At 32.9% G+C, this 27,676-nt stretch overlaps 1 protein-coding gene across 2 annotated transcripts; it reads left to right on the top strand.

Annotated features, from left to right (window-relative positions):
- The first annotated feature begins 1,009 nt into the window (after positions 1–1,009).
- LOC115875869 lies at positions 1,010–27,411 on the top strand. 2 transcript variants are annotated; one of them, XM_030891410.1, is made up of 9 exons: positions 1,010–1,426; positions 7,542–8,233; positions 19,194–19,653; positions 22,373–22,488; positions 22,602–22,723; positions 22,852–23,026; positions 23,548–23,753; positions 23,992–24,110; positions 27,157–27,411. In XM_030891410.1, exons 1-9 carry the CDS (start codon positions 1,275–1,277, stop codon positions 27,185–27,187), a joined length of 2,073 nt encoding a protein of 690 aa, XP_030747270.1. In that variant the 5' UTR covers positions 1,010–1,274; the 3' UTR covers positions 27,188–27,411. The 2 variants fall into 2 exon arrangements, with proteins under 2 accessions (XP_030747270.1, XP_030747269.1); XM_030891409.1 differs by having other exon boundaries at positions 22,373–22,494.
- The last annotated feature ends 265 nt before the right edge of the window (positions 27,412–27,676 follow it).

The raw sequence follows: 27,676 nt of genomic DNA, 5'->3' as shown, positions 1-27,676 counted from the left end.
AGGGTGTAGTTTATGAAACCTATGTATGTGACTTTCAAATATTGAAGGTTTGAGGTGAGGTTATAATACTTTGAAGCTTTAAAAAACACAATGTATTTAAGAAAACAGAAGAAATATGGCTTTAAATATAATATTCACACATCATATTATTTAGACCCCTCATACAAAGTAAAATTATTCATAATATCAATACATAGTTTATTAACGTAGTTTTCATGTAGTTAATGAACGGGAAAAGACGTAGTTTTTGAAGAAAAACTACACGTAGTTAATCAGGTAAATTACGTCTTAATTAACTGCTTCCAAACCCTGGCTACAGCATTTAAAAATTAAAAAAAAAAGAAAAAATTTGGACACATCCCTTTTAATTTCCCGAATTTTTAATAAAGCACTTTTTAAACGTAGCATAATAATCTAGATAGGAATCTAGAGTTTTATTTCTATATAATTTTATTGACTATGACAATACATAATAAGCGTTCACGTGTTGTGCGAAATATTAAAATAATAATATACCGGGTACTATGATTGAAAAAAAATAGCGTCAGCGATGACTATGAAATGAAGATCGCTGTCATTTTATATGGGAAATGTCCTCAAGCGTCATTTCCCAGCCAACTGGACGCCGTTTTTTCGATCATACGGTATATATTAACAGAAAAACACTGAAAAGCACATATTTGTTTTCTACTGAAAATAATTCCAAAATAACTCGCAATTTGGCAACATCAAAGATGTGCGCATGCGTAGCGTCTGTAACTATATGCAGCAAAAACTCGTTTCAAGGTCAGCCACCGGATCCACACCAATGCCACACCATCTTTGACACCATTACCGAATGCTGTTAACAATTGATGCATATTGATTGGTGATTGAATACAATGTGAATACATCAGATCAATATATCGATATATTTTATATCGATAACTTTAACCATCGCTACCTTAAATAGGTGAAATATTTCCTCACAGAGAGCAGCAGAAGCAAATAACTGTCAAATAACACCATTTGACATTTATTATTTATGTTCTTGTCAGTTCTTGTTGCCTGTAGAAAAGTTCCTGAATTTTAAAATTATTATTGTGATTTTCCTATTTGGTTTATAATTAATTGGTTTACTTTCATTTTATACCTATCCATGGTGTTTTTGTGATATAATTACGTTAGTGGAAACGTGTTTATTGTTAGACGATATTTGTACATTAGAGAATTCTAAATTTATTTTAACAAATGATCTAAAAGCAACGGGAACTGCATTTTCTTTTGCACCAAGAATGGATATATCAACTGAAAGTGCATTTGCACCAAAAAGGATTGATATTGAAAATTCACTAGATGGAAGTAAAACAGAAAATTCATTTAGTTTTCCAAATTCTCCGGATATCTTGGACCTTAGTGGACTTGATTTTAATAATGATGAGACATGGTAAGTAAAACATTTTAACAGAATCGTTCATTGATAAGATACAATGTGAGTTATTTAGGGTACTTGCATTAATGTAAGTACAATTTTAGAAATTTCTATTTTTAAAGCACCACTACAGTCTATGCAGTAGTTCAACAAACTTAAATCTTTTTGTTTATTTTCTAACTGTTTAATACAATAAAACGATTTATTGTATTACATGATATACTTAGTGTATACATATTATGTAAAATGGTTTCTTAGTTTAATCAAAACATATATTTTATACCTAAAGGCGTTATAGATGCAAATTATGTTAGAAATTCTAATTGTGTTCTACTTTTAAGAGAAAAAAATCTGTAGGTGTGTTAAATGAATAGTGAGATAGTGATTTAGTTGAGACAGTTAGATACCTAGTTATGCCAATAATAAGTATGTAATTTAATGAAGTAGAAAACATTGTAAGAAAGGAGAACAATGATTTTCACAAAATACATGTTTATTTTTAAGAATTCATTTATTGTGGGTTTAAAAGTACAAGATTTATTATGTTAAATAGGACATCAGATATTATTTGTATTATTTAATTATAAATCTTTTAAATATCTATTAGGTCATCATTTCTTTATAATCATTATTTGATTAAATGAACCATACCTATATTATTATCTATCGTGTTTAATGAGGGACAAACTTTAAGGTCAGCAGCAAATATTTGAGATCATTATACCATCTATGATTTTATCTCCAAAAATAGATAAAAGGAATTTTCTTTTTTTTAACGCAAATTAAATATAGGTAGTTTTATAAATTTATAAGTATTATAAACATCATTATAATGCTTATCACTAAAATAATTAAGATTATTACAATGTGTTGCATGAAATCATATGGATATATGAAAAATAAAATTTTCCTGTTAGTATTTTTTTAAATTTAAGTATAGATATGAAGTATATGTTATTTTTGATAAAATGATGCATTTATTTCTAGTAGGTAATAGATAAAGAATGTTACTTTATTTAGTTCAACAAAAACAAAGTAACATGAGACATGGAATATTATACAAAGCCGTTTCAAATATAAACCTGCTAACTTTCAAATCACCATATTAGTTTCAATCAAAGACTTTATTTCACAATCACAGATGTTAGATTTTTATGTGCTTATTTATACAAGGATGATCAGAAAAATTTCCGACCTAATAAAAAAATAGGTATAGAGGGTTGTTAATTTTTTTTTCTTGAGGACATTTTCTTTGATGTCATACATATTATGCATTGTGGTTTCTTTTTTTAAATATTTATAAAATAACCTATTTAGGACAATTTAGGCTCTATAGGGCTCTATCCAAATTTAAATTTTACATTTTTCCAAACTTGCAAAAATATTTATTGAGATTTTGTCTTATCTGCCTCAATTTTATAGTCCAGTAAATGAAGGTTGAAACCACGGCTTAATTCGTTGATGATTATTCAGACGGATCGTGGACCTTTTGAGGAGTAATTTTTGGGGAAAAATCGTAACACGGTGCTCGGTCGGCTTTGGGCGAAAAAATGGCCCCAAATGGCCGAAAAATCAGTTTTTCGCAAATATCTGCCTAAATATGCAATTTACAAAAAATTTCTTGATATAAAAAATGAAGCTTAGGTAATCACATAAAAAAATAGTCATAATTTTTCACGTAGAATTAGTAGCTTTCGAGATATTCCGCCTCGAAGATCCCTCAATTTTCTATCAAAGTCTTAACGCTCCGAAGATAATCAACAGCTATCAAATTTTAGAACTTGTAAAAAAATCTTGGAAATAAAAAAAAACGGGCAAACCATTCTTTGGCCCAATAATTTTCAGATTTTTACAAATTTATTCATATTGTCAAGGTGTATGTAGCGCTAAATTGTATTACTGGTTGCATAACTGCATTACTGCTACATAACCGCAACGTGCATTGAACCTGGCGAATTCGCCAGAAAGTAAAAGAAAATTACAGAATTCTTTAGAACGTTCCAGAAACACTCGCCAGGGGGTATAATAAAGGCCCGCGCTTTGGCAGTTGGCAGTTTGATAATACCTCGCTTTAAATTGTGAATTAATTGGCGAAGGTGCCAGTACTGTTAGAGTAATAGTAGTTGCATAAATTGTGTTGTAAATAGTATAAGTTGTGTGTACAGAGTGAGAAAAAATAAATTCGTTAAGTATTTTATCGTGAGTTTAAATTAGTGGACCCACGGAATCCGTAACAATATTTTCACTAATTATAACTTATTTATCAATATTTTTTAACTGTTGTTCTTAGAGTCTCTGTGCAGCTGACAAAGTTTGAAGTATTTGTTTAATCACATTTTAATAAAAAACAACTATTCTTGAGTGACTTTTTCCGCTTTTTGTGGGATTTCTGGAAAGTGTCGTAAACAAAAGAAAATTGCATAATTACGAATAGTCGAATTGGTTTCTTTTTACGAACAACTTAACGAAAACCAGTTTTACTAAGGACCCAATCTTCCGCTGATCAACCATTACATGAAAATCATCTACATGCCATATTTCGGTCAATATTGGCAGAAACACGTTCTTTGACCCTTTAGAGCCGTTTTTGAACGTTTTCCCGGGACTATACGAGAAAAAGTGTCAGGACCTGTTTTGTAGATAATGGATAATAAGATTTTTTGTTTCAAGAAAAAATTTGTAAATTGTATATGTTGGCAGATATTTGCGAAAAACTGGTTCTCGGCCATTTGGGGCCATTTTTTCGGCCAAAACTACTCCCCAGAAGGTACACAATCCTCCAAAAAAGTCATAGACTGGACTATTGGACTATTCACTAGATGGCCCCAAATGGCCGCAAAATCAGTTTTTCGCAAATATCTGCCTAATAATGCAATTTACAAATTTTTTCCTGATATAAAAAATGATGTTTAGATAATTACCTACAAAAATAATCATAATTTTTCACGTAGAATTAGTAGCTTTCGAGATATTCCGGCCTCGAAGGTCCCTCAATTTTCTCTTCAAGTCTTAACGCTCCGAAGATAGATGTCATAAGCGTATAATTGATTGATAGGACAAATTGTTTAATAACTCGGCTAAAATTTAATATTTTTTGATGATTCAATGTTCGTAGGTAGAATCAACAGCTATCACATTTTGGAACTTGTAAAAAAATCTTAGAAATAAAGAAACCGGGTAAACATTGTTTAGTCCAAAAACTTTCAAATTTTTACAAATTTATTCATATTTTCACTAATTATAACTTATTTGTCAATATTTTTTTAACTGTTGTTCTTAGAGTCTCTGTGCAGCTCACAAAGTTTGAAGTATTTTTTAATCACATTTTAATAAAAAACAACTATTCGTGGGGATTTCTGGAAAGTGTCGTAAACAAAAAAAATTGCATAATTACGAATAGTCGAATTGGTTTCTTTTTACGAACAACTTTACGAAAACCAGTTTTACTAACGACCCAATCTTCCACTGATCAACCATTACATGAAAATCATCTACATGCCATATTTCGGTCAATATTGGCGGAATCACGTTCTTTGGCCCTTTAGAGTCGTTTTTAAACGTTTTCCCGGGACTTTACGAAACCGGACCGCCAGGACCTGTTTTGTAGATAATGACCTAAGCTTTTGCGTTCCAAGAAAAATTTAGTAAATTGCATATTTTGGCAGATATTTGCGAAAAACTGTTTTTTCGGCCATTTGGGGCCATTTTTTCGGCCAAACTACTCCCCAAAAGGTACACAATCGTCCTAAAACTCATAGACTGGACTATTGGACTATTCACTAGAAATTTGAGTTTTGTAGGGCAAATCCAACTTTTTTTTATTAAAAAATAATTAGGTCGTAGAAGTATGGAGGGAAAAATTAAGACTTCGTGTGTCCAATCGATATTTGAAGTTTTCTGAGAAAATGAGATATAATAAACTTTTTCATTAATTTCTAATTTGAGTAATATTTTATTAAATTAATATTAAGTTCCATCTAATAAAGAGGTCTTTTCGAATGTTTGAACAACAAATTGTTATAATATGCGTATTTAGAGAATAGTGACAAAATTCACTAGTATAGTAGTTAACTAACTCATTTTTTTAATTTTTTTTTTTTTAATTTTATTGGAGCAAACCCCCACAAGTCCAGCACTGGTTAGCACGAGTCTACAATCTATGATATTATTATAATGCTATATAATGGAAATATGGGTGCTCTCAAAAATAATGATCCCTTTTTGAAAAAACTAACTCCCTGTATTTTCAAAAGAATCATTTTTGACCTTGTTATGAAATTTTAATCTTATTTTAAGACTGCAAATGAAAATTATACGCGCTACAATGTTTAAAGTGCATGAGTTGAATTTATAGCAAAAATTAAAACACAACCTTTCAGAAGTTTGTATTTTGGACAGCAGCGACGGACGGTATATTGTGTTTGGATCACATAGATAATATGATCTAACATAAATTTGAGACCGTTCTGTTTATTTTTGAAGTGGAACTTCTTTGCGCGCGCTGGGAGTAAAATTCAAGGCCGTGACACGACACGCGACACAATAGGCGAGAGGAAAAGTAGTAAGGACAGCCTTTGGCTGAGAAAAAATCGTCTGATTTGAATGAAATTTGGTATATCGATAGATTGGACCAAGGCCAACTTGACCGTGTACGACACGCGTCACTGTGACAGTTAGTTTTGACGTAAGGAACGTCAGAAAGTTGACGTCGTCCGATCGCAACCAAATTTGGTAGGTAGGCTATGTGAGATGTGATACGGTCCCACCCTGCAAAGTTGGATACGACACGCGACGTTTCGTTTACATATTGTTGCGGACCCGTGTGGACCCGACCTAACCTAACTATATGTCCCGCCCTCAGGGTGCATCCACACTATCCTAAAAACGGCGTATCGTCGTAACGACCTTGAACCGATTTCCAGTAATTCTATTGGCTGAAATTTTTGACAGATGAATTTGACAGATAAAATATCTGACAGATGAATGTTTCAGCCAATGGAATTACTGGAAATCTATTCAAGGTCATTACGCCGATACGCCGTTTTTAGGATAGTGTGGATGCACCCTCAGATGACCTTAACATCGCATTAAAGAATAGACACCGTAATAATTCATTCGAAGTTTCGAGAAGAATCGAGTTCCACTGGAATGGATTAGTACATACGAGAGCAATCGAAACGTTCTCTATGCACCTAACGATCTATGGACTATTCGAGAAATCTTTAGCTGTGGGTATAAAAGCCGGCGGCTGGAGCCTAAAGAGGGTAGATATAAATAAGACGAGTACAGTTGACGCGCTAAGTTGAAAATAAATTCTTTCTAGATAAATAGTTGTAAATTGTTTGTAAATAATTTTTTGTCTTTTATCGTTATTGTTTTTGTTAATTAGTGTTAAATAAATTGTGTTTAAATAAATTGTGACTTTCTATCCACACGGAACCGACGAAAAACGTAACAATATCTTTATCAGGGTGGGACTAAGAATTTGATATTGAAGAAAAATGTAGGTCGATTTCGGCATAATTAGGGACGGGCTACAGGACGACGCCCTCGATATTTCGAACCGATGCCGATGCCTCTAAAAGGACGAAATCATGAGGATATTCCTTAATTTATTGGTCGATTGGAACCAAACTCGGCACGTCGATAGAGGTTCCCGAATGAAGTCCTTAGACGGGCAGACGGTCATTTTCGTACAAATTTTGTGAAAATAAATCAAATTATTTATTAATTTTTTATTTATTGCTTTTTCAACATTTCAAACTACATGTTTTCAAACATGTTTTCAACACTTCAAATATGCGCACATAGTGCACACACAATTTTTTGTGTATTTATGCAATTCTTTAATACCTTTGGCGTAAATAGGGATATTTATTTAACACTCCTTTTCTGATTTTATGAAGTCATGAAACTACGCTAATGACGTGTTTAAAGGCCCCCATACACTGGTTATTAACCACGTCTTAACGATGTCTCGTTAATGTTTCTTGATTGAATGGTTTACTTGTTTTAAACTATATCTTCTATATATACATTAAAACTAGAAAATAGTTTATAATGTATAATTAAAATATGTATTATCTCTATGTTTCCTCATTTCTTTAATCTTAGTACTATTTTTTCCTAGGTTATACGAACCCAAACGGTCTTCAGCAACCGACTACAACAATTGGCTTCAAAAAACTCCCTTCACCATGCCATTCAACCAAGAAAATTCAGAAAATATCAAATTAAAATCTAGCAAAGTTGTCGACACCAGAACATTCACAAGACCCAAAAAGAAACTCCTACGACCCAGCATCATGGATTTGGAGCAATTTCAACCTGGAGGCACCGAAACTATTCTGGAAAATCAGAATTCCAAAAGTTCTGAAGAGGAATATTTGAATGGTGTGCCTAAGGAACCATTGCATTTTGATTTATCCCAGCCCGCTAGCATAAATCACTTCGAATCCATGATTAACTCTATAGATTCGTTTCAGAATATGTCTCCACCAAGTTTGGTGAACTCTTTGTGCTCTTCGACCTTCGCTAACCTCATGGAGAGCAGTTTTATCAAAAACGATCCAGTTTTAAGAGAAATCCGCGACAAAGATTTTACAGAAAGTGCTTTATTGCAAGATATGGAAGCGCCAATGTTCCAGAGTATCAGCGAGAGTTGCTGTAGCTTGAACTCGGATACTCCGGAGAGCTTTCTGAGGAAGGTGTCGTACAATGGGAGTTTTAGGAGTAATGGAACAAGGAACGACATAAAGGAAGGTGGCGGGGAGAGGGAAAGCGGGGTTATGGATGTAACGTTTCAAAAGGATAAATCAATTGGTGAGTACTACAAAGAATACAAAATGTACAGATTGTCCCAGTTTTGTATGTCCCATTTTCATGTTCTCATTTATGTTTATAACACACGGCTGTGACGAGTGAAGTGATAGAGGCAGTGTTGCAACCTTAGATTAAGAATAAAAATAGATAGAGCAAGTCATTCATAAATTCACAAAATCGAGGTGCCTACATCGTTTTATCGGTGAGTGCCCCCACTACCATAGTTTATGGACAGCGGGGTAAAGAGGAAAGTGGTAGGGGAGTTTACAGCGGAAGAGCATCAAAACAGAATTTAACCTTGAGATTCATTGATGATAGTAAAGTAAAAGCCAGAGATATAGAAGTAGGTGGTTAGAGGCAAAGATAAAATATTTTTTAATAATAAATTTTAAAAATATGTTCATGCAATAAAACTAATAAATTATTATAAATACATAATAGTATATGCTATAAAATATTTAACAAACACTATAAAAAATTTGTTTATTAAATATTCAATAATTAAAAGTTAGATATAATTAAAAGATATTATACGTATTGTATATCGTATAGTGATTGATAATTGATAAACTAAAATGTTAATGGATCTATTATATAAGATGTCTTGTTATTTAGATAGTATTAATTACAAAAGAAAAATAGATGCATGTGAATAACTATTTTTTATATTAAATATCAGTAGATATTATTTACAATAATAATATAATTAATATAATGTATAATTAAAAAGCACAAAATTCATCTTTTCCTACCTATACCATAAATATATTCGGTAATTTTAAGTGGAAATATTAGCACAAAAACTAAAAAAAAACAATGTTCTGTAGTTTTCAAATTCATATTAGTAAGAGAGTAATATTTTGACCAAACGAATTCTCAGTGTAAGGATATTTACATACCATATAATTTTACATTAATTAGGTATTAATCATAACACGATATTAATAAAAAACACAAGTGTTGTATTTTAATAATATATTTAGGGACTGAGTAAAAAATATAATATATGTATAATATTCTTACATTTACAGGTTCATATTAAATAAAATATTGTAACCTGAAAAAATATATATTTTGTTAAATGCCACTGTAAGGATCCAAGCAGAAACTAATTTCTCATTGGCTTTTTACTTGTTGACATATGTATTTGCATAACAGATAACATAGTTATAGCAAATAGTCTAAAAAAAACGGCGTCAAAGGCGGCTGAGGAATGACGATTGATAATTTAGCGAGGTCAATCTTAAACTACACCATTTAAAAATCATATTTACTTAATGTAAAAATAAATTACAACCTTAGAGCGCCTTTAAAAAATAGTACGAGCCAAGAAAATGACTTCTAGGGCTTGACCTCACTGAAATTATCATATTTTCATTCCCCAGTCGCCTTTGAAGCCGTTTTTTTCTCGATCGTATGGTTTCCTAACTTATTCAATCAATCAATCATTTATTTATTTCCATAAAACAATGTACAATTGTATAGGAATAGTCAATAAATTCTTAAAGCTAACACAAATATATAATACAAAATATAAAAAAACAAACACAACAGATCATAATAAAATTATCATATACGTAGGCCTCATATTATAATTTGCAGGTATTCCTCCACACTATAAAAGTTCATTCCGAACAAATCATTTTTTAAGTAAAAGTCTAGAATATGCGATTCTAATCACTATCATAATTTGTCTCTCAACAAAAGTAATTCTGTAGCTCTGCCTAGGGTTCACATCTCTCACTATTTTGCATAGTAGCATTACGTCAATTTTAAACATGATGTAAAGGACCAATTTCATATGCACTATGTAATTAAAGTAACGACTTCCACACCATGAATATCTTCACTTCCTAAAACAAAATATAAACATGAAGTTGGTGAATATAAATATCTACATTGAGTATACATTGTGAGCAAAATAAAATTGACGATCAATGACATTCACCACATAAATTTACATTTTATAAAATTACATAAATCTTGCTTTCAAAGCCAACCCTAACGCTGTTTTTTTTCGATGGTGAGATCTTATACAACTATAGTGTAATTTTAGTAAAATAATATTAATATAATATATATTATATATATATATATATATATATATATATATATATATATATATATATATATATATATATATATATATATATATATATATATATATATATATATATATAATGTATTCATAATTAAATACAAATATACGATTTTAAATCGGACAATATTGTAACAAAATATAAACATTACTTCTTATAATATACATAATATATTATATTCACAAAATTATATTATAAAACAAATAAACAAACTTTAACAAATATGGTAAATATTTTAGGTAAATAAAACGAGATGTTGTATTACCACAGAACAGTACTTACTTTTGAAATGACGATGTTTAAATTCTTTTATTCTCACACATTTTGCCAGTGTAGACCCATTTTAAATGCTAATTTTGGTCTTTTATATAAAATGAAACAATTATACATTAATAGTTTATTAATAGTTAAGAAATATGGAAAAATAAAACACGGCAAACAGCTGATCATGCCAATCAGCTGTTTATCGACAGTATTGACACTGTTGACCGCGTCCAATTCCCCTACTATAGAAAATACTATAACAACAGAGCGGCGTTGTCAGATTTTAAAATTAATCCTAACGGCTGATGAAAAATGACGAAATTTACAAATATTTCAAGTTTATTTTTCTTGTAATCTTGACTGAATCTTAATAAGTACTAAATAAAATTATAAATGTCGAAATTTTGAAAAGTAGTAAGCTAATTATATTATTATTTTCTTAAGATTTCCCCAAAGTATACGTATACAAAATTAAAAATAAACAAAAGCGGAGAAATACTGGGCAACATACCAAACAATAACAATAGGATGTTGGCATTCGCATAAAATGTAAACAGTTCCCCTGTGGTTGCAACAGGTACCCCATTCGGAGTAGATCTACCCCTTTGTAAAACAATTCAACCCCGTTATCTGGTGATAATCTACCACAATGAAAAATAAGCTTGTGCCTACACTGGGTAACGATCTGTGCCATACGCGGCTGAGACTAACACTATAATAAACTTGAAACTGTACCAACCTTGATTTCGTGCATATTTTCATCGATAGGTTTGTAGCTTTTGAATAACGATCTAGGTAAAGTATCTAGTTCATTTGCCAGCTCAGAATTAGAATTAAGAGTTAGTAACTCGCATTTTCATTGGAGGATAATGTCATATTTATTTCAAACCAATAATCAACGAGAATATTCATATAATTTAATAAAATTACTGTAAATCATTATAAATAATTAATTGTTTGTTATTGAGCTGTAACTTGTGTATTATTAATCCGGTAAATGATGGAGATAAACAATTGTGATTGATTAAAATTTTATTTTAAGATTAAACTTTTCTGACAACATTTCTGAGAATTAAAAAAAAACATTATAAAATTATAAAACTAGAATAGTTTACGGTTTTATATTAACTCTAATTTAAACAAGTAATATAATATAAGTAATATAATAACCCAAAACCAAAATTACTGTAAATCACTATAAATAATGAATTGTTTGTAATTGAGCCCTGTAATTTCTATATTATTATTCCGGTAAATGATGGAGATAAACAATTATGATTGAATAAAATTTTATTTTAAGATGAAACTTTTGTTAACATTCTGAGAATTCGAATAATAACATAAAATTATAAAATAGCTAGAATATTATACGGTTTTATATTATAATTTTTTTGAAGTTTATAAAAAGATTTCATACAAAAATATATATGTATATCCTTCAAATCCTTCAATTTAATAGCTGTTAGTAAGAAGTTTCACTTCAAATATGCACACATAGTGCACACACAATTTTTTTATGAAACTAAAGATGCTACAAACAGATTTGTTCTAGCCGTCTTAGTTCCTGAAATACAGAGCGAATTTGAAAATTTTGCACTTTTTGACTTCCTTCGTATCTCGGTTATTCTATAACTTGTCGAAATGGTAAAAATTGTGTTCCTGGGAGTTTTTCACGTAGAATCCAGTGGCGTAACTAGTTTTTTGCTGGGAGCATTGGCCCATAAAAAAGAAAAACCTAATATTTTTCGTTTTTCGTGTAGCATAGAGATACAGAGACCATTTAGAGATACTTTAAAGTAATTTTTAATATTTCTACATTTTCTTTTCTATACCGGATGTTTCACAAATGTGGCTCACACCTATAACTTTTTTATTTTTTAAGATAAGTAAACGACATTAGGTATATTGGTGTATTACATACATCACAACTGATTATTTACTGACGTATTTAATATTTGTTGTCGCTTCCTGTTTTACCGGAAATAACTACAACTTTTGATTTTTAAATGGCACCCTTGGTATTTTTTACTTTATTCAATAGAAAATGACACTCTAAATAGAATAACATATTATATGTCAATTCTCGTTTTAAAAAATCGTATTTTAATTTTCAATCTAAAGTGCCATGGTTATGTTAAAAACTCTACTTTTTAATCAAGGAGCCTTGGAAAAATAGATTTGATTGTCTGATGTTTTTTGTGTCTTGTACTGGCCGGTAAAAATATGCCCAAATCGTATTTTTAATCATAACTCAATTTTTTCAACGGGAACGAGGGTTTATTAGCACATTTGGAAAAAAAACATTTGTTTACGAATAATTTGGTACCACACACTTGGTATTTCGAGTCAAATTGTCGTTACATTTATGGCGATGGCACTCTAAAATGAAATTTAAAATGCTATTTTTTTTTAATTGAAAATGTCAAAAGTTTGAATGTCAGAGTAAAAAATACCGAGTGTGTCATTTAAAAATTAAAAGTGGTAGTAATTTTCGGTAAAACAGGAAGTGACCGAAAACAATTGAATACGTCAATAAATCCTAATTTATGTCATATTATTACATACCAAATTTAAATTCATTATGAAAAAAATAAAAAAGTTATAGGGGTGAGCCACTTTTGAGAAACACCCGATATGCCCTTTCAAATAATCATAAATTAATGTTTATAAATCTAAAAAAAGAGGTTTATAAATATTAATAGAAAAGTCTGGGGTTGGTTGTTAGATAACAGAAATAGAAAAAATAAATAAATTCATGGTCGCCGGGTATGTTGATTATTAATGTCTTGCACGTAATCGTTGTGTACCATTTCATAATAATTGGTTTTAAAAAATTACATTGAATTGGATTTTAATAATATCTATATTTTTTAATATAAATTAGGTATAAAGAAAACCGCACAAAACTCTTCTCTTTGAACACAAATATGTCTATAACACAAATAAAAATGATTTTAATATACAGCGTAATTCACGATCGATGGTAGCTTATAGTAATGTACTAATACTTTACATTGAATAAAAAATTAAGCATGGAGTCACATAATATTTGAAAGGTAAGCGGTCAAAAAAACGACGACGTCCATTTTATAGGAAGTTTTAATCAATCAGCTCAATCTGTTGATGATCCGAACACCAGAAAATTTTACTTAATTGTTTCAGTAGCGTATCTGTATTTTTGTTATTAAATAATTATATTAACTTATAGTCTGTCGAACGACAAGATCGTTGACAGTGATAGATGTGTCTGTCATTTTAATTCCAAAGTAGTTTATTTTATTTTACAAAGAAATAAGTTGGTACAACTGGAACGCGTAGCAGGAAATTCATATATTATTGTCAAGAAAAATGGCGCATCCGCCAGAAATTAAAAATGTATTACTGGTTGCCTGCACAACCGCAACGTATCCGCCAGAAATTAAAAGACTTTTTCAGGCGCCATCTTTTAGTTAAGTCGAGGAGTAAGGGAATCAGACAATAGAATTGTCTGGTATGAAGAAGTACGCTTTCCGAGAATTGGGGAAATTTCGAGAAGCAGTCAATAGAGTATATAAGCCGGAGCCATCGACAACGGAGACAGTTTTTTGAAATTTGAATATACCGCGTGGAAATTGAAAATCGGACAATTTGGTGAAGGAATCTTATAAATAGTTAGTTTGTTGTGTGTTATAAGTTAGTAATTGTGTGTATAAAGTGAGAAAATAAATTCGTTAAGTATTTTATCGTGAGTTTAAATTAGTGGACCCACGGAATCCGTAACAATTGGTGTCGGAAGTGCGATTCAAGAGGATTTTAAGAAGAAATTAAGTGGATTGGACGATTTTTACACCGAATTTGGGAATTTTTATGGTTGGTACGAGACAGCAAGCGAGGAAAATGGAGGAAGTAAGCAAACTATTGGGCGATTTTATGGAGAATATGAGAAGAGAGAAAGCTGAAGAACAAGAAAGACTACGTAGAGAAAAGGAAGAGGAAAAATTACGACGTCAACAAGAACAGGACCGGCTTGAGAACATTTTCGAAGACTTAAAAATTCAACGACAACAAGATAAACAAGAAGAACAGGACCGGCTTGAGAAAATGTTGGATAATTTGGAAATTCGTTTGGAGGAGCGACGTCAGAGAGAAAAGCAAGAAGAACAGGACCGGCTTCAGAAAATTTTAGAAAATCAGGAAATTCGACTTCACAAAAACTTCGAGGATATGAAAAATGAGCAACAAGCAATGTTGGAAGTACGTTGTCAGGAACAGCAGAACCACTTCCAAGAAGCCGTAGAAGATCTTGAGGAACGCCTTCAGCAGAAGATAGAAAGATTGGAGATGGACCTACAGAAAACCAAGGTACAAGTAAGGACACCTGGCGTTCATGGAACTGCGAACCTCAAGGCCCCGACCTACGATGGACAAACCACCTGGACGATGTACCACCGCCAGTTTGAAGCAGCCGCCGCTGCCAACGGATGGACTGACCAGGAGAAAGCAGCGGCACTTGTCATCGCGCTGCGTGGCCCTGCCCTGGAACTGCTACAAACTATTCCTGCAGCCCAACAGCAGGAGTATGAGGCTTTGGTTGCTGCATTGGACAGAAGATATGGCGACCAACATCGACGTCAACTTTACCAGGCCCAGATCAAGACGCGCCTGCAGAGGTCCGGAGAGAGTCTGCAGGAATTTGAAGCAGACTTACGTCGGCTGGTACACCTAGCATACCCAGAAGCACCGGAAGGGTTTAGGGAGGAACTCGCTGCTCAGTGCTTTATTAGCGGACTGAGGGACAATGAATTGCAGAGGGCGCTGCAAATATCCCGATTTTCCACCAGCAGCGAAGCACTGGTCAGGGCGCTGGAAATCGAAGCTGCTTTTAGCGCCATCCCTAGACCGAAGATAAGATCGGTAACGGTAGAGGAACAGCCCGAGAGTACCCACAGAAGTTTGGAGGAGATGTGTAGAAAATTCGTCAAACTATGTGAGCTACTAATAAACAAGGGAGTCAACAACACCCAGACAGAGAACCAGAGAAGATTCCAAGATATTAGGTGCTATAGATGTGGCAGGAATGGCCATATCCAACGGGATTGTCGCATCCAAATGCCATTCCGTTCATCATTAAGAGAACATCGGCACATCGGAAGATCCCAGGACATAAGTTGCTATAGATGTGGCAGGAATGGCCACATCAAACGGGATTGCCGCGTCCAAATGCGATTCCGTTTACCATCGAGAGAACATAGGCACCAGGAAATCAACACTAATGAGCGAGTATTGGCTGAAGAAAACAGAGCCCTTAGGATGTTTTCCGTTAGAGTCTAGGAAAAACCGCTGACAGTTTGGTGATCAACGGGAAGGTCAATGGTAGAAGAATTCGAATGACTGTGGACACAGGCGCTATGGTATCGTTGGTGCGGACTAACTCAGTGCAAGGATTGAAGATGATGCCTCTTAGAAGAAGAGTGTATTTACGTACAGTTACGGGGAAATGGCCGTTGTACGGGGAGAGGCTTTCATAGAACTGGAGTTAGGGAATTTGAAGTTTCGGCATAGCGTTTTAGTGGCAGACATTGAAGATGATTTTATCATGGGTATGGATGTGATCAGTCAACATGGTTTTTCGTTCGATCACCATAGAAACATCCTGAAAATCGGAAATGAGGAATTTTCTGTATCTAAAGAGAAGAGACCAGGAAATATGGAAGAAAGATCATCGAAAATTGTGATGATACCAAGAAGACTGTGTTCGAGAAAATAGAGGAAACCTCTGGGTGCCGTGTAGGACGGGTACAAATTATCGACAACGACCTAGATCGACGACGAGCTACCTTGGACAAGAAAATGCAACATCGCGAAAGCACTATCAGAGTAAAGAATTTTAAACTGAGAGCTGACGAACAATGGACGACGTTACAATTGAGGAAAGATCAAATGGAAGATCCAGACATCGGAGCAATACTACGGCTCAGGGAAGGTAACGGCGAGAGACCACCGTGGCAGGATATTGCGGACAGAGGGCTCGTTTTCAAAGCTCTCTGGGCTCAGTGGAATTCACTGGTGATTGAGAATGGATTGTTAAAGCGCACGTGGGAAAGTGCGGATGGCAGGACAGTAACAACTCAGTTACTGGTACCAAGGAAGAAAGTTACCCAGGTATTGGAAGAAATTCACGGTGGTAGAACTGGAGCCCATCTTGGAGTAAACAAGACCTTGAGCAAGCTGAGATCGCTTTTACTGGGTGGATTATTGTGAAGATGTTAAGAAATGGTGTCAACGTTGTAAGATTTGCGCAGCTAGACAAGGACCAAGTACTCGATCTGGAGGAAAAATGGAACAAGATAACGTTGGACTGTCGTTCGAAAGAATCGTTAGGAAGGAAAGATTATTGGGAATTCATAAGGCCGTGAGAAGTAAGATTACGCTAGCCAGTGACCGGATGAAAGCTCGTTACGACCTCAGAGCTAATTCTACGGGATTTCAACAGGACGATAGGGTATGGTTGTATAACCCACAGCGCAAGAAAGGAAGGTCCCCAAAGTTAACTCCAGCATGGGAAGGTCCTTATACAGTCATCAAGAGGATAAATGATGTTGTGTACCGGATTCAACGCAGCCCTAGAAGTAAGATGAAAGTAGTTCATCTGGATCGATTGAAGAGATACCAGACAGGAAACCTTGATCGGGACGATCAAATTTGAGAAGGGGGCAATGTCAAGAAAATGGCGCATCCGCCAGAAATTAAAAATGTATTACTGGTTGCCTGCACAACCGCAACGTATCCGCCAGAAATTAAAAGACTTTTTCAGGCGCCATCTTTTAGTCAAGTCGAGGAGTAAGGGAATCAGACAATAGAATTGTCTGGTATGAAGAAGTACGCTTTCCGAGAATTGGGGAAATTTCGAGAAGCAGTCAATAGAGTATATAAGCCGGAGCCATCGACAACGGAGACAGTTTTTGAAATTTGAATATACCGCGTGGAAATTGAAAATCGGACAATTTGGTGAAGGAATCTTATAAATAGTTAGTTTGTTGTGTGTTATAAGTTAGTAATTGTGTATAAAGTGAGAAAATAAATTCGTTAAGTATTTTATCGTGAGTTTAAATTAGTGGACCCACGGAATCCGTAACATTATTTAAAATTTGACTGATAAGTGATTACTTCAAAATATTGCGAAAAAAAAACCGTATAAAACTGAAAAAATGTAATCGAGTTATTTTATTAAAAAAAAACGTATGTGTTAATACAAAACAAACAAGAACAAAACATCACATACCAAAAAAATATAAAAAAGAACTATTTCTCATTTTCAAGCTTCAAGAAACTTCACGCATTTATTATAATATTTATCAATATAACTTATGTACAAATACAAATTTGTAATATTTCACAGGAATAAATAAAACAAACTATTTTATTAATAATAACACCTACCAAATTTTATACCTTAAAGGTTGATTAGTTAACTTTAATCTCAATTTTTTTAAACCAGTACCTTTTGACATTATTTTTCTGCAGTACTAAAATCCATTATTTACCTATCGTGTGATGTCGATATTTTATAGCTACTACAGTAGTATACGAGTAATACGAGTAATACGAGTATGTTTAGTACGATCCTTGTACCATATACGAGAAACACTTATCTACGACGAGATGGTATACAAACTTTATTGATGGTAACTTTATTGCTCTATAAGACTTTCTGCCTGGGCAACGAGTATTAACTATAAACTGTGCTCTGGATCTACAGTTAATTTTTCCTCTTCGATTCCTCCTCGATTTTTCCTCCACTTGACTTCAAAAGACACAAAACACACGTAATAACACGAATCAAAATGCATCATCTTTCAAAACGCAGATATTTGACATAAGTTGACACAAAATTATAACCTATAATTTGGCAAGACTTTAACAAGCTTCAAAAATCTAAATGCGAGTCCATTTGTCGTTCATCGTTCCGTCAAACCAATAAAATTGAAATATGATCTGTCATTTTTGAAATAAACCAATAAAACTGGTTAAAAACAACAAGAGACGACGCATGACGGATTTATATTTAAACCCATCCATAGTTAACTTAAAAAATATTAGAAACTTTTTTTAGTAAAATAAATAGATTGGTATGAGACGTCATCTGCTTTTCTTCTGTCATTGTCTGTCGAAATCTTACCTGAGAAAAAAAAAACAGAGTATATTTACTCCCTAGCAGATTTAAAAATAATAGATCGCTGATCAGTCATTATTTTGTTGTTATACCTAAACTCCTAACTCTCTTTTTTTTTCAAAGGACATATATAGTACGTCTGCTGGATCTGTGTCTATGAAAGGAATGCGGACAAAAAACATTTAAATAAACAACAATATATTTTATTCGTCGACTTGACGAGTACGTCACCGCAAATCGCTCCGCCCACTCATTTTATTGGCCACTTGAAAATTTGTCGAATTTTTATTGATGAGACGCGTCGTCTAATTTTTTACGAAAAACATCGAGAGAATATCGTTTCCCCTCTCACGGATACCCCGTAGCTATAGAACGGACAGACGTACTGTACTTCTTAAGTTGAATATTTCTCATGGTAATCGTTGGTGATTTATTGACATTTCAGACAAGTCTGACACCAACAGCCAAGACAGCACCTTTACCCCGACGAGCCATAGAGCAGAATCTAACAGCCAATCGAGCCCCAACAGTACCATCCTAAACGGTACCTACAGAAAAACCCCCAAACGCAACGCTACCTTTCGCAAAGCGGACAATCCAAATCGGTTGAGCCTTAATCTCACTTATGACAAGCAGCTCAACATCTACGACAACAAAGAGGTGTCGAAGAGCATAGAGACTGACATAGATAAGTATACTGAGGATTTGGATAGTACTAGGACTATAGGTGATACTAATAGTACTAAGATAATCAAAAGGACTGATAGCGTGGAGGAATTGAAGAGACGGTACTCGAATATGGACTTGAATAAGTTGAGTTATTGCCAGGAGGGGGAGAGGAATCTTGAAGATGACGAATTTGGGGACAAGGAGGTGGAGTTTGAGAGGCCTGTAGAAAATGAGAGGTAAGAGTTAAATCAAATGTTTTAGCATATTTTGAATACTGTGAATGTCATATAATTTTATGATATCCTTATTTTTTTATTTCAGTCTAGTTTTATCTCAATTTTCGTAACAAATAATCAAAATCTAGCCTCTGACGCCTCTTTTGGCAAGTACACCCCACTACCATCAGAGAGCGCTAAATTAACTTAGAAATATCTTTTACCACTCGACTAGTTAACCATAAAAGTCAATATTTTAACAAATTAAATACAAAATATTTCAACGTGTATCAAACATAAGAAGTAAAATAACACAACGCACATAATTGGACACAATTGGGTACGCGCAGGATATTATTTGTGTGACGTCTTCTTTTGCTAGAAATATTAGAAAATACTCTATATAGGCATTATAATATAACATCGGTCCTTTAGATTTTTCATAAAACTTTTTCCCTCACCGATATATTATTTTATATGTAATTTCAAATTAGTAAGTTTTGTGAAAAAAACATGCAAGAAGTAGTTTCTGATATGAAAATATTTTTTTCTAAGACATTGAGTAAGTTTTTTTTTATTTTAAATTTTGTTAACAATTGCTGTCCTCCTTTCACGCAGTTGAGCAGCTCTGAACTGTTCAAGAACGCGATACTCTCACTTCATTCAATTGAGTAATAAAGCTCCAGAACTGTTCCGCGCCATATGGAGGCACCAGGCTATCGCGCACCGCTCCTTTCAGAACCGTTCTCGAGTAGCCCCAGGGCGTAAAGCCCGGAACTCGAAGTTCGCGAATGGAGGACAGCAAATAATAACAGAGGTATACTATCTCATTATAAAAAAATGAAAAATATGCATATTACAGTTGAGGGTTGGAACCTTTGGTGTTACACAGCAAAATAAAAACACTAAATCACCACAATACACCAAAACACTTACTTTTACATTGGACGCGCGTTTCGCTAACCATGTTAGCATCATCAGCAGATGATTATAAAACTGACTCAGCCTAACCTAACCAAACCAAACTGACTCAGTTTTATAATCATCTGCTGATGATGCTAGCATGGTTAGCGAAACGCGCGTCCAGTGTACAGCAAACGCCGCGAATGTTTGGGAGTGATTCATCACTTGATGAAGTTAGAATCGACACGCGCGCTATCATTTTTACATTAAAAACGTAAATTTTTACCGCAGACGTAGGTTTTTAAAGGCCCGATCTAATCATCTTCCTGCGCTCCTCCTACTTATTGTAAAATGTTAGCGTGATTGACAAAGACGATACTATATCGCGTTTCTTTGATTGATTCGTTTTTGTGCGTCAGTCCATTGGTGTGCTTGCAGTACGACCAATGGGGCATTCCAGTTTATATTTATAACCAAATATATGTTTTGACAAGACTTTGACAGTTAAAACAACAAATTACAACAGATTATATATATTGATTATTATATGACTTGAAACACCACGGCACTGGAATTAAGTTTTATGTGACCTTGAACAGATTAGTTCACATGGTAGCGACCATAAACTAATTTCACGTACTAGAGATAGATTGGAGACTGATATAAAAGAAATAAATCCGTCATTTAGAGCCACCTGGTGATCCGGAAGAAACTAATGGAGAGTTTTCGCATAACATAATTTTAGCATTCCGTTATTTATTAACGCTAACTAAAACGGTAACGTTATTCAAGCGCAAAATTCCTTCTTGTAAAATATAAAATAATAAATATGGACTTGTTTACTATATTTTGTTTTATTAGATCATTAGAAGTGTAACATATTCAAAACTAAAAATAAAATTATGAAATTAACAACAATAGAGCAGCACATAGCGCCTATTTTTTTGATTTACAAATAAATTACAATATAGTAAAAATGTTATAGACTACTAATTAACTGTTACTAAAAATATAATATTGAATACTTACTTATTTATGATTAAACATTTTTCTTTTATTTCGTTCATAAATGTATTATAAATCTAAGATGTCTAAAATGCTAATAAAAAAAGTTTAGTATCTAACAAGAAAATGATGATCAACTGTAAATAACAAAATGCACAAACTAATAAAAACACAAACTATAAACACAAATCACCGAACTTTCCGGAAAATCAAGAACATCTGAATTAATAATTATTTAAAAATGATTTAAAAATAATTTGACGGATCACCAACATTTTGACAACTACACCAAAACTAGACCATAGATGGTTGTAAATCTAGAGGTTGTCATGTCAACTTCATATATAAATTAGAAACCTGTACTTTAACGTCTTTTGCGCCGTCTGGCGATGCGGAAGAAACTAAATTTGTAGTTCCATGAAATTACCATTGAGTGTCTAGGGCCTGGTAGCGACCCATGAATCACTCCCAAACATTCGTGGCGTTTACTCTAAAAGTAAAAGTGTTTTGGTGTATTGTGGTGATTTAGTGTTTTTATTTTGCTTAATATGCATATAGTGTGTTTTCATATTACTAATACATAAAGTAAATAAAAAATTTCCATTACGTTAAGTTACGTTCAACTTTTAAGGCAAAAATAAAAGCATTTTTCGTCATTTTTGTTCTTTTGTACCACGATTATTATATTTAAACCAACTATTATATATCAAACTACCATTCATTTTTATCAACACCCTGTATACTAAGTCCTTTTAATATCACTCCAAGTCAGAAATATTGAGTATTTAAAATTTCTTAAATAGAAACTTCTATTTTAACTCTAATTTTTTAGGTTATCCTTAGGATCTGCCGAAAGTTTGGACAGGACAAGTAGTTTATCGAATAGTAGTAGGGGATCAAATAAAATGCTCAATATTGGTGATATAGATGACCTTACAGTCGACAGAGGTAGAGGTTAGCATGGTTAATTCTTAATATGATAGAGTTAATCCAAGATTTGTTTTTACTTATCTACTTTTAAAATAATATAAATTCTGATATTATTTATTTTATAATTTTAGTTTTACCAGGACTAATGTCGACACCCAAAGTTAACATGGGAGTGGATAAATTATGGGAAAATAATTTTCTTTCCCCCATTGTTAGTCTTGACAAACAAACAAAAAGTACATTATATTCTAGGGTATGTACTTATGTAGTTCTTTTAAATTTTGTGATAAAAGAATTCAAAAAAACTTAATATCCAACTTCTGGCTTTCATGGCTTACACTGACAAAAAAACTTTGTTATAAACATGTTATTTCGTTGTAGGTTTCAAATGTAGATACCTATATTAAGCAAACTGATAGTAACAAAGATACTAAAATGAGAAGAATTCACAGAACTGAAAACATATCGAATCAGAGGCCATTGCAAGCTTTGCCAATTAATTTTAAGGGATCTTATAATAATATTAGCAATCTGAAAACTGCATCATCAAATTTCGGTAAGTAAGCTAATATCTTAACGTATAGGTTTGGTATATTCTCCGCCGGTGCTGCCACCATCGGAGAATATCGTAAACAATCGGTATATACAAACACACGGGTTTAAATAGCGAGTATACGAAAAAAAGTTTGTATAATTATCCTAAAAGTGTTAAGCCGCATTCTCACGTCTCGTGTACTTGGTAAGTATTTTTATTAGCCTACAGGGTCTGGAAGGCAGTGCGGCGTAGCTCCCTATAATAAATAACTTAGAAATTCTGTATAGAGGCCCGACGCACCGTGTATACCCCGTATACCAATAAAAAATACTTGCCAAGTAGACGAGTCGTGAGAATGCGCCTTTAGGAAGTATAATTTGTGAAAATTAAAAAAAAACAATAAACAGTAAATATTTTGCTATCTTCAAAAGGTCTAACTTGTATGATAATTATAATAACGTTTCCATAATTTTAAGAGAATTTAATAAAGTAAATATTTACAAACTTTTGTATTGTTTCTTTATCTGTGATATTGTTCTTAGGGGGTTCCCAACCGAGGTTATCGAAACCATCCAGTAGAAATTCGATTCGTCCACCTTCAGCCAGCAATTTAAAAACGATGGGCTCTCAATTGAAAGGATCTTACACAAGTTTGAGACCGATCAGTGCGAACTTGCCCGTAGCGCCACCAGTTGGGGTTACCCCAAACGTGGTACAAATGATCACCAGACCGAATGCAAAAACCGAGGTAAATATATAGTCTGTGGTCTGTGCAATGGCAGGATTCCTGATAATTGAATTCCTGTTGGTATTTTCTTTAGGGCAGTTAATTTTAAAAGAATATTTACATTAAAAGTTAAAAATGTTTTTAATTGGTAAAATCTTATGAACTTCAGGGCTATTACCGTAAATTACGAAGTATATTTTTGACAGATAAAGTAAATAATGATTCTACTTAATTTAGGTATTTTTATAAATTATTGCAGAACTTCCCAAAGGAAAAGGTGTTTGCTGTACCTACAATTCCTGTAAGTGCTTTGCCAAGACCTACTGGGATTCCCAGGCCTCAATCTCGAATCCCTGGTCTTCGTAGTCAAAATACCAGGTACAGAATTATTAAGGCCCTTTTACAGTTGTCAATTTTACTTGCATGCAAGAAAAGTTGCAGCAACTTGCCGTAATTAAGTTGCAGGTTTTATTAGAATATTATTTTATCGCGTCGTTTGTCAATTTATTCGTTTATTAATGAAACTAAAAATATAAATGTGAGGTTATGTTAAGCAATTGGTAATCTACATAGACTTAAAATAAAACATATTCTACACGATTTACATTCAAACGCGATCAAACAATCATTTTTGTACACATGTTTACTTCTGGGTACAGTCGACCGCCGCCAACCGAGCCTTCTTCATCCAGCCTATGTTGTCACGTCTTTAATATTTTCAATATTTTTTTCTTATATAAACTTATATACATATATTGAGATATTAATACTTCATTTTAATAAAGTAGGTTTTAATATTCCATGCATGTATTAAATAGTCCTTATACTACTAAATTATAAGTTGGATACTATTTAAAAAAGATAAATTCTTTACAATATGGCAACACCGATTAGATGCGAGGTCGCCTATTCATTCTTTTATTATCTTGTAGTACGCGTCGCACGTGTGTAGTAAAGCATTGTTGCCACTACTTCCCTGGCTGTATTATCGCATTTTCTTAGTTTGTAGTCCTTAAGTGTTTATTTTATTTACTTTTTCCATTCAAGAACTATAAAATATGGTTCGCTAGTGCCAAATTTGCAAGAAATTTGACTTAAATAATCCATTTTGGTAGGCAACTCCCAATTTACCAATTGAGAGTAAGTGGCGTTGATGTAGAAAGGCGCTTATTTAGATAATATTTTGGTAAAATGTAAAATCTGGAAAATCTGAATTTTTGACAAAACATAGCTTCAAACTTTACACATTTTAATAAACATTTGGCGCATAATTCTTTTTTAAGAAATACCGGAGTACTGTTATCAGTTTTAAAAAAGAACCAAGTTCTTGGTTACTTGTAACCAAAAAGAAAATCTACAACATGGTTTACAGTAACTATTGCAGATTTGTTTCTCTGTTTGTTCTGTAGAATAGAAGTCTCCTTTATCCATCGTTTCGAAAATTATATTTTCCCAAGCAGCCAACACAATACTTTTAGATCTTTCACTAATTCCTATGTTTACGCTTGTTTTAGGCTAATGCCTTTCTTTTTTATAATAGTTTTGTAGTATTAATGTGAAAAGCACGCGGCTAAACAAACATTTAAAGAGAATCAACAGAAAACGGACATACATATAAAAGGAATTGTCGCTTGGATCCTTTTAGAAAAATTCAAAAAACTCCTACACAGTGGTGGTGCTTAGGACCCTGTTCAATAGATGTCACTGAAACACCTAATTGTAGCGTGGATCTTTTTCCCCATATACATTGAACACTGCTCTGTCGGATGATGCCTTTTACTCAGTTTTCGTAATTTGGCGCTTGGTTCCTTTTCGTTTAACATCATCCATCTGATGTTTGTGATATTAAATAATTATTATCTATAACTTGTAGACTGCCTATGCGTTTTGGTAAAATTTGGCGAAACTTTTCTTGCATGCAAGTAAAATTGCGAACTGTAAAACGGCCTTTATTTTTATACTGTGTAATTTATGTTCTTAATAAATAAGTGCAAATATTTTGAAGGCTGGTAGAAAAAAATTCAAACAAGTCGAAAATAACTGAAATATTTAAGTTTAAACTTTGACAGTGTTTAACATTTTGAAAGCCCCCAAATTATCGACTAAAGTAATCGCAAAACAATTTCCGATGCACGTGATCAACTTTGAGTGACAAGCGATGGCGATAGCGCTGCCAGATTATGATGGATATTATATCGTTTTTTAAAGATTTTTACGTTTTATTTTTAATTTAATAATTATTATTAACAGCAGTAACACTCACTGTAGAAATATTTAAATTTAAGGCAGGAGCTACTCGCTGCAAATCGAAAATAAATAGAAATAACTTTGAAAGTGGTATAATCTGCTTACCAATCAAACTTTACTTCTCTGACTGCAGTCAAGGGTAATAAAGGACCTTTATTGTCACGTTCTCGTTCAAAATAGTTTATCAGGAAAGCTACAAGCGCTTGCTTTGACTGTTTAAATGCTTCGGCATATTTTCAACACACAATTTCAAGAAATGCAATACAAAAACTCCAAAATTTTGTTCTTAAAAGAACTGTTTGCGCTTAAAAGTACAATTAAAAAAAAAGACTATGAAAATGGACAAAAAAAAGAGCATTACTCCCAAAGATTCAACAAAAACCCGATATTATACAAAATAATGACTAACATTATGATAATAATTGTCAAATAATAAACAACGAGGCTGATTGCGGCGCAATGTGACCGACATGGCGATAATAAAATTCGGTTTAAACTAATTTTTGCATCTATAATCTAAATTATATCTATTACAGACATTTGCTCTAAAAAGTAAAACAAAAAGCTGCTCGGTATCTTAAATTATACAACAAATTTAAACATCTTTGTCAAAATTTAATTTAGTCAGGTTTGGTTTGGTTTGTCAATTTGGATGGTTTTAGTGTCAATTTCGATATGATTGTTGACGTGCATCGGAAAATGTTTTGCGATTACCGTACCTACGTTGCCACTGTTACGAATAAATCATTACCCATTGGCTGCCATAATATTTTTTTTTTCTTTTAGATATTAATATATTATGTACCTATTTTAGCAATTGTTTCACTTTCATTCTTTGTTTAGGTGTTTGTGTAATCTATCAGTTTTGTAGATTAATCATATGTTCATTAGATTTTACAAAAATTAAATACAAGCCAACCAACTTTTTTTTTCAATTATTGTGAAGAGAAAAGATAAAATTAGAAATATAGCCATGTTGTCACTTTTTGGCAACGTTGCCTTAATACAAGGTCATATAAGAACATTTCAGATGTAATGGCAGTTCTGAAAAGTTTTGTAAAATATACAGGAAATATTAAAAATACACTTTCTTAATGAAAACTTATAGGTGCATTTTTTCAGCTAAAATATTTGCGCGTATTTAAGAAACATCCTGTATAATCTATCTTATTTCCAGGCCTGCTTCATCGAAAGGTTTGCATTACTGACAAATATTCAAATCAAATAATAATGCTGTACTGATGTGCCTTACAATCATCACCATAACAAGCCCCCCACTGCTAACATCTCTTCTAGTTATACCATCGTTTTTTTCACGGGAAAAAACTTTGGGTATACATAATATTGTTATGTATATATTTATATTTTCTGTTTTATAATTGTTTTTAATATACATAATGAAAAAAGAAATAACAAATAAACTAATTTTTAATTATGATGTTTTAGTAGTGTATCCTACAATGTCACTATGTATATACTGTTTATTTCTTTGAATAAGAAGATTAAGGAAGGAATAATATGCCCTCCCCTAGAATTCTAAGTACTGGATTTTAATTTTATGTTTATGCGGCGTAACACAGTGTCAACCGCGACGAAGCTGCCATATTCCTTTCCACGTCTCTTAGCAATGTACACGGTTTCTCGTTTTATTTCATCCGTTTGGCAACCTTTTTACTCTTCTCTCTTTGTTCAGTACA

This window comes from Sitophilus oryzae, unplaced genomic scaffold (genome assembly GCF_002938485.1).
Source record: "Sitophilus oryzae breed Bouriz unplaced genomic scaffold, Soryzae_2.0 scaffold_1396_pilon_pilon, whole genome shotgun sequence".
Classification (NCBI taxonomy): domain Eukaryota; kingdom Metazoa; phylum Arthropoda; class Insecta; order Coleoptera; family Curculionidae; genus Sitophilus; species Sitophilus oryzae.
The sequence above is the reverse complement of the archived record's forward strand: the minus strand, read 5'-3'. Positions and strand labels throughout refer to the sequence as shown.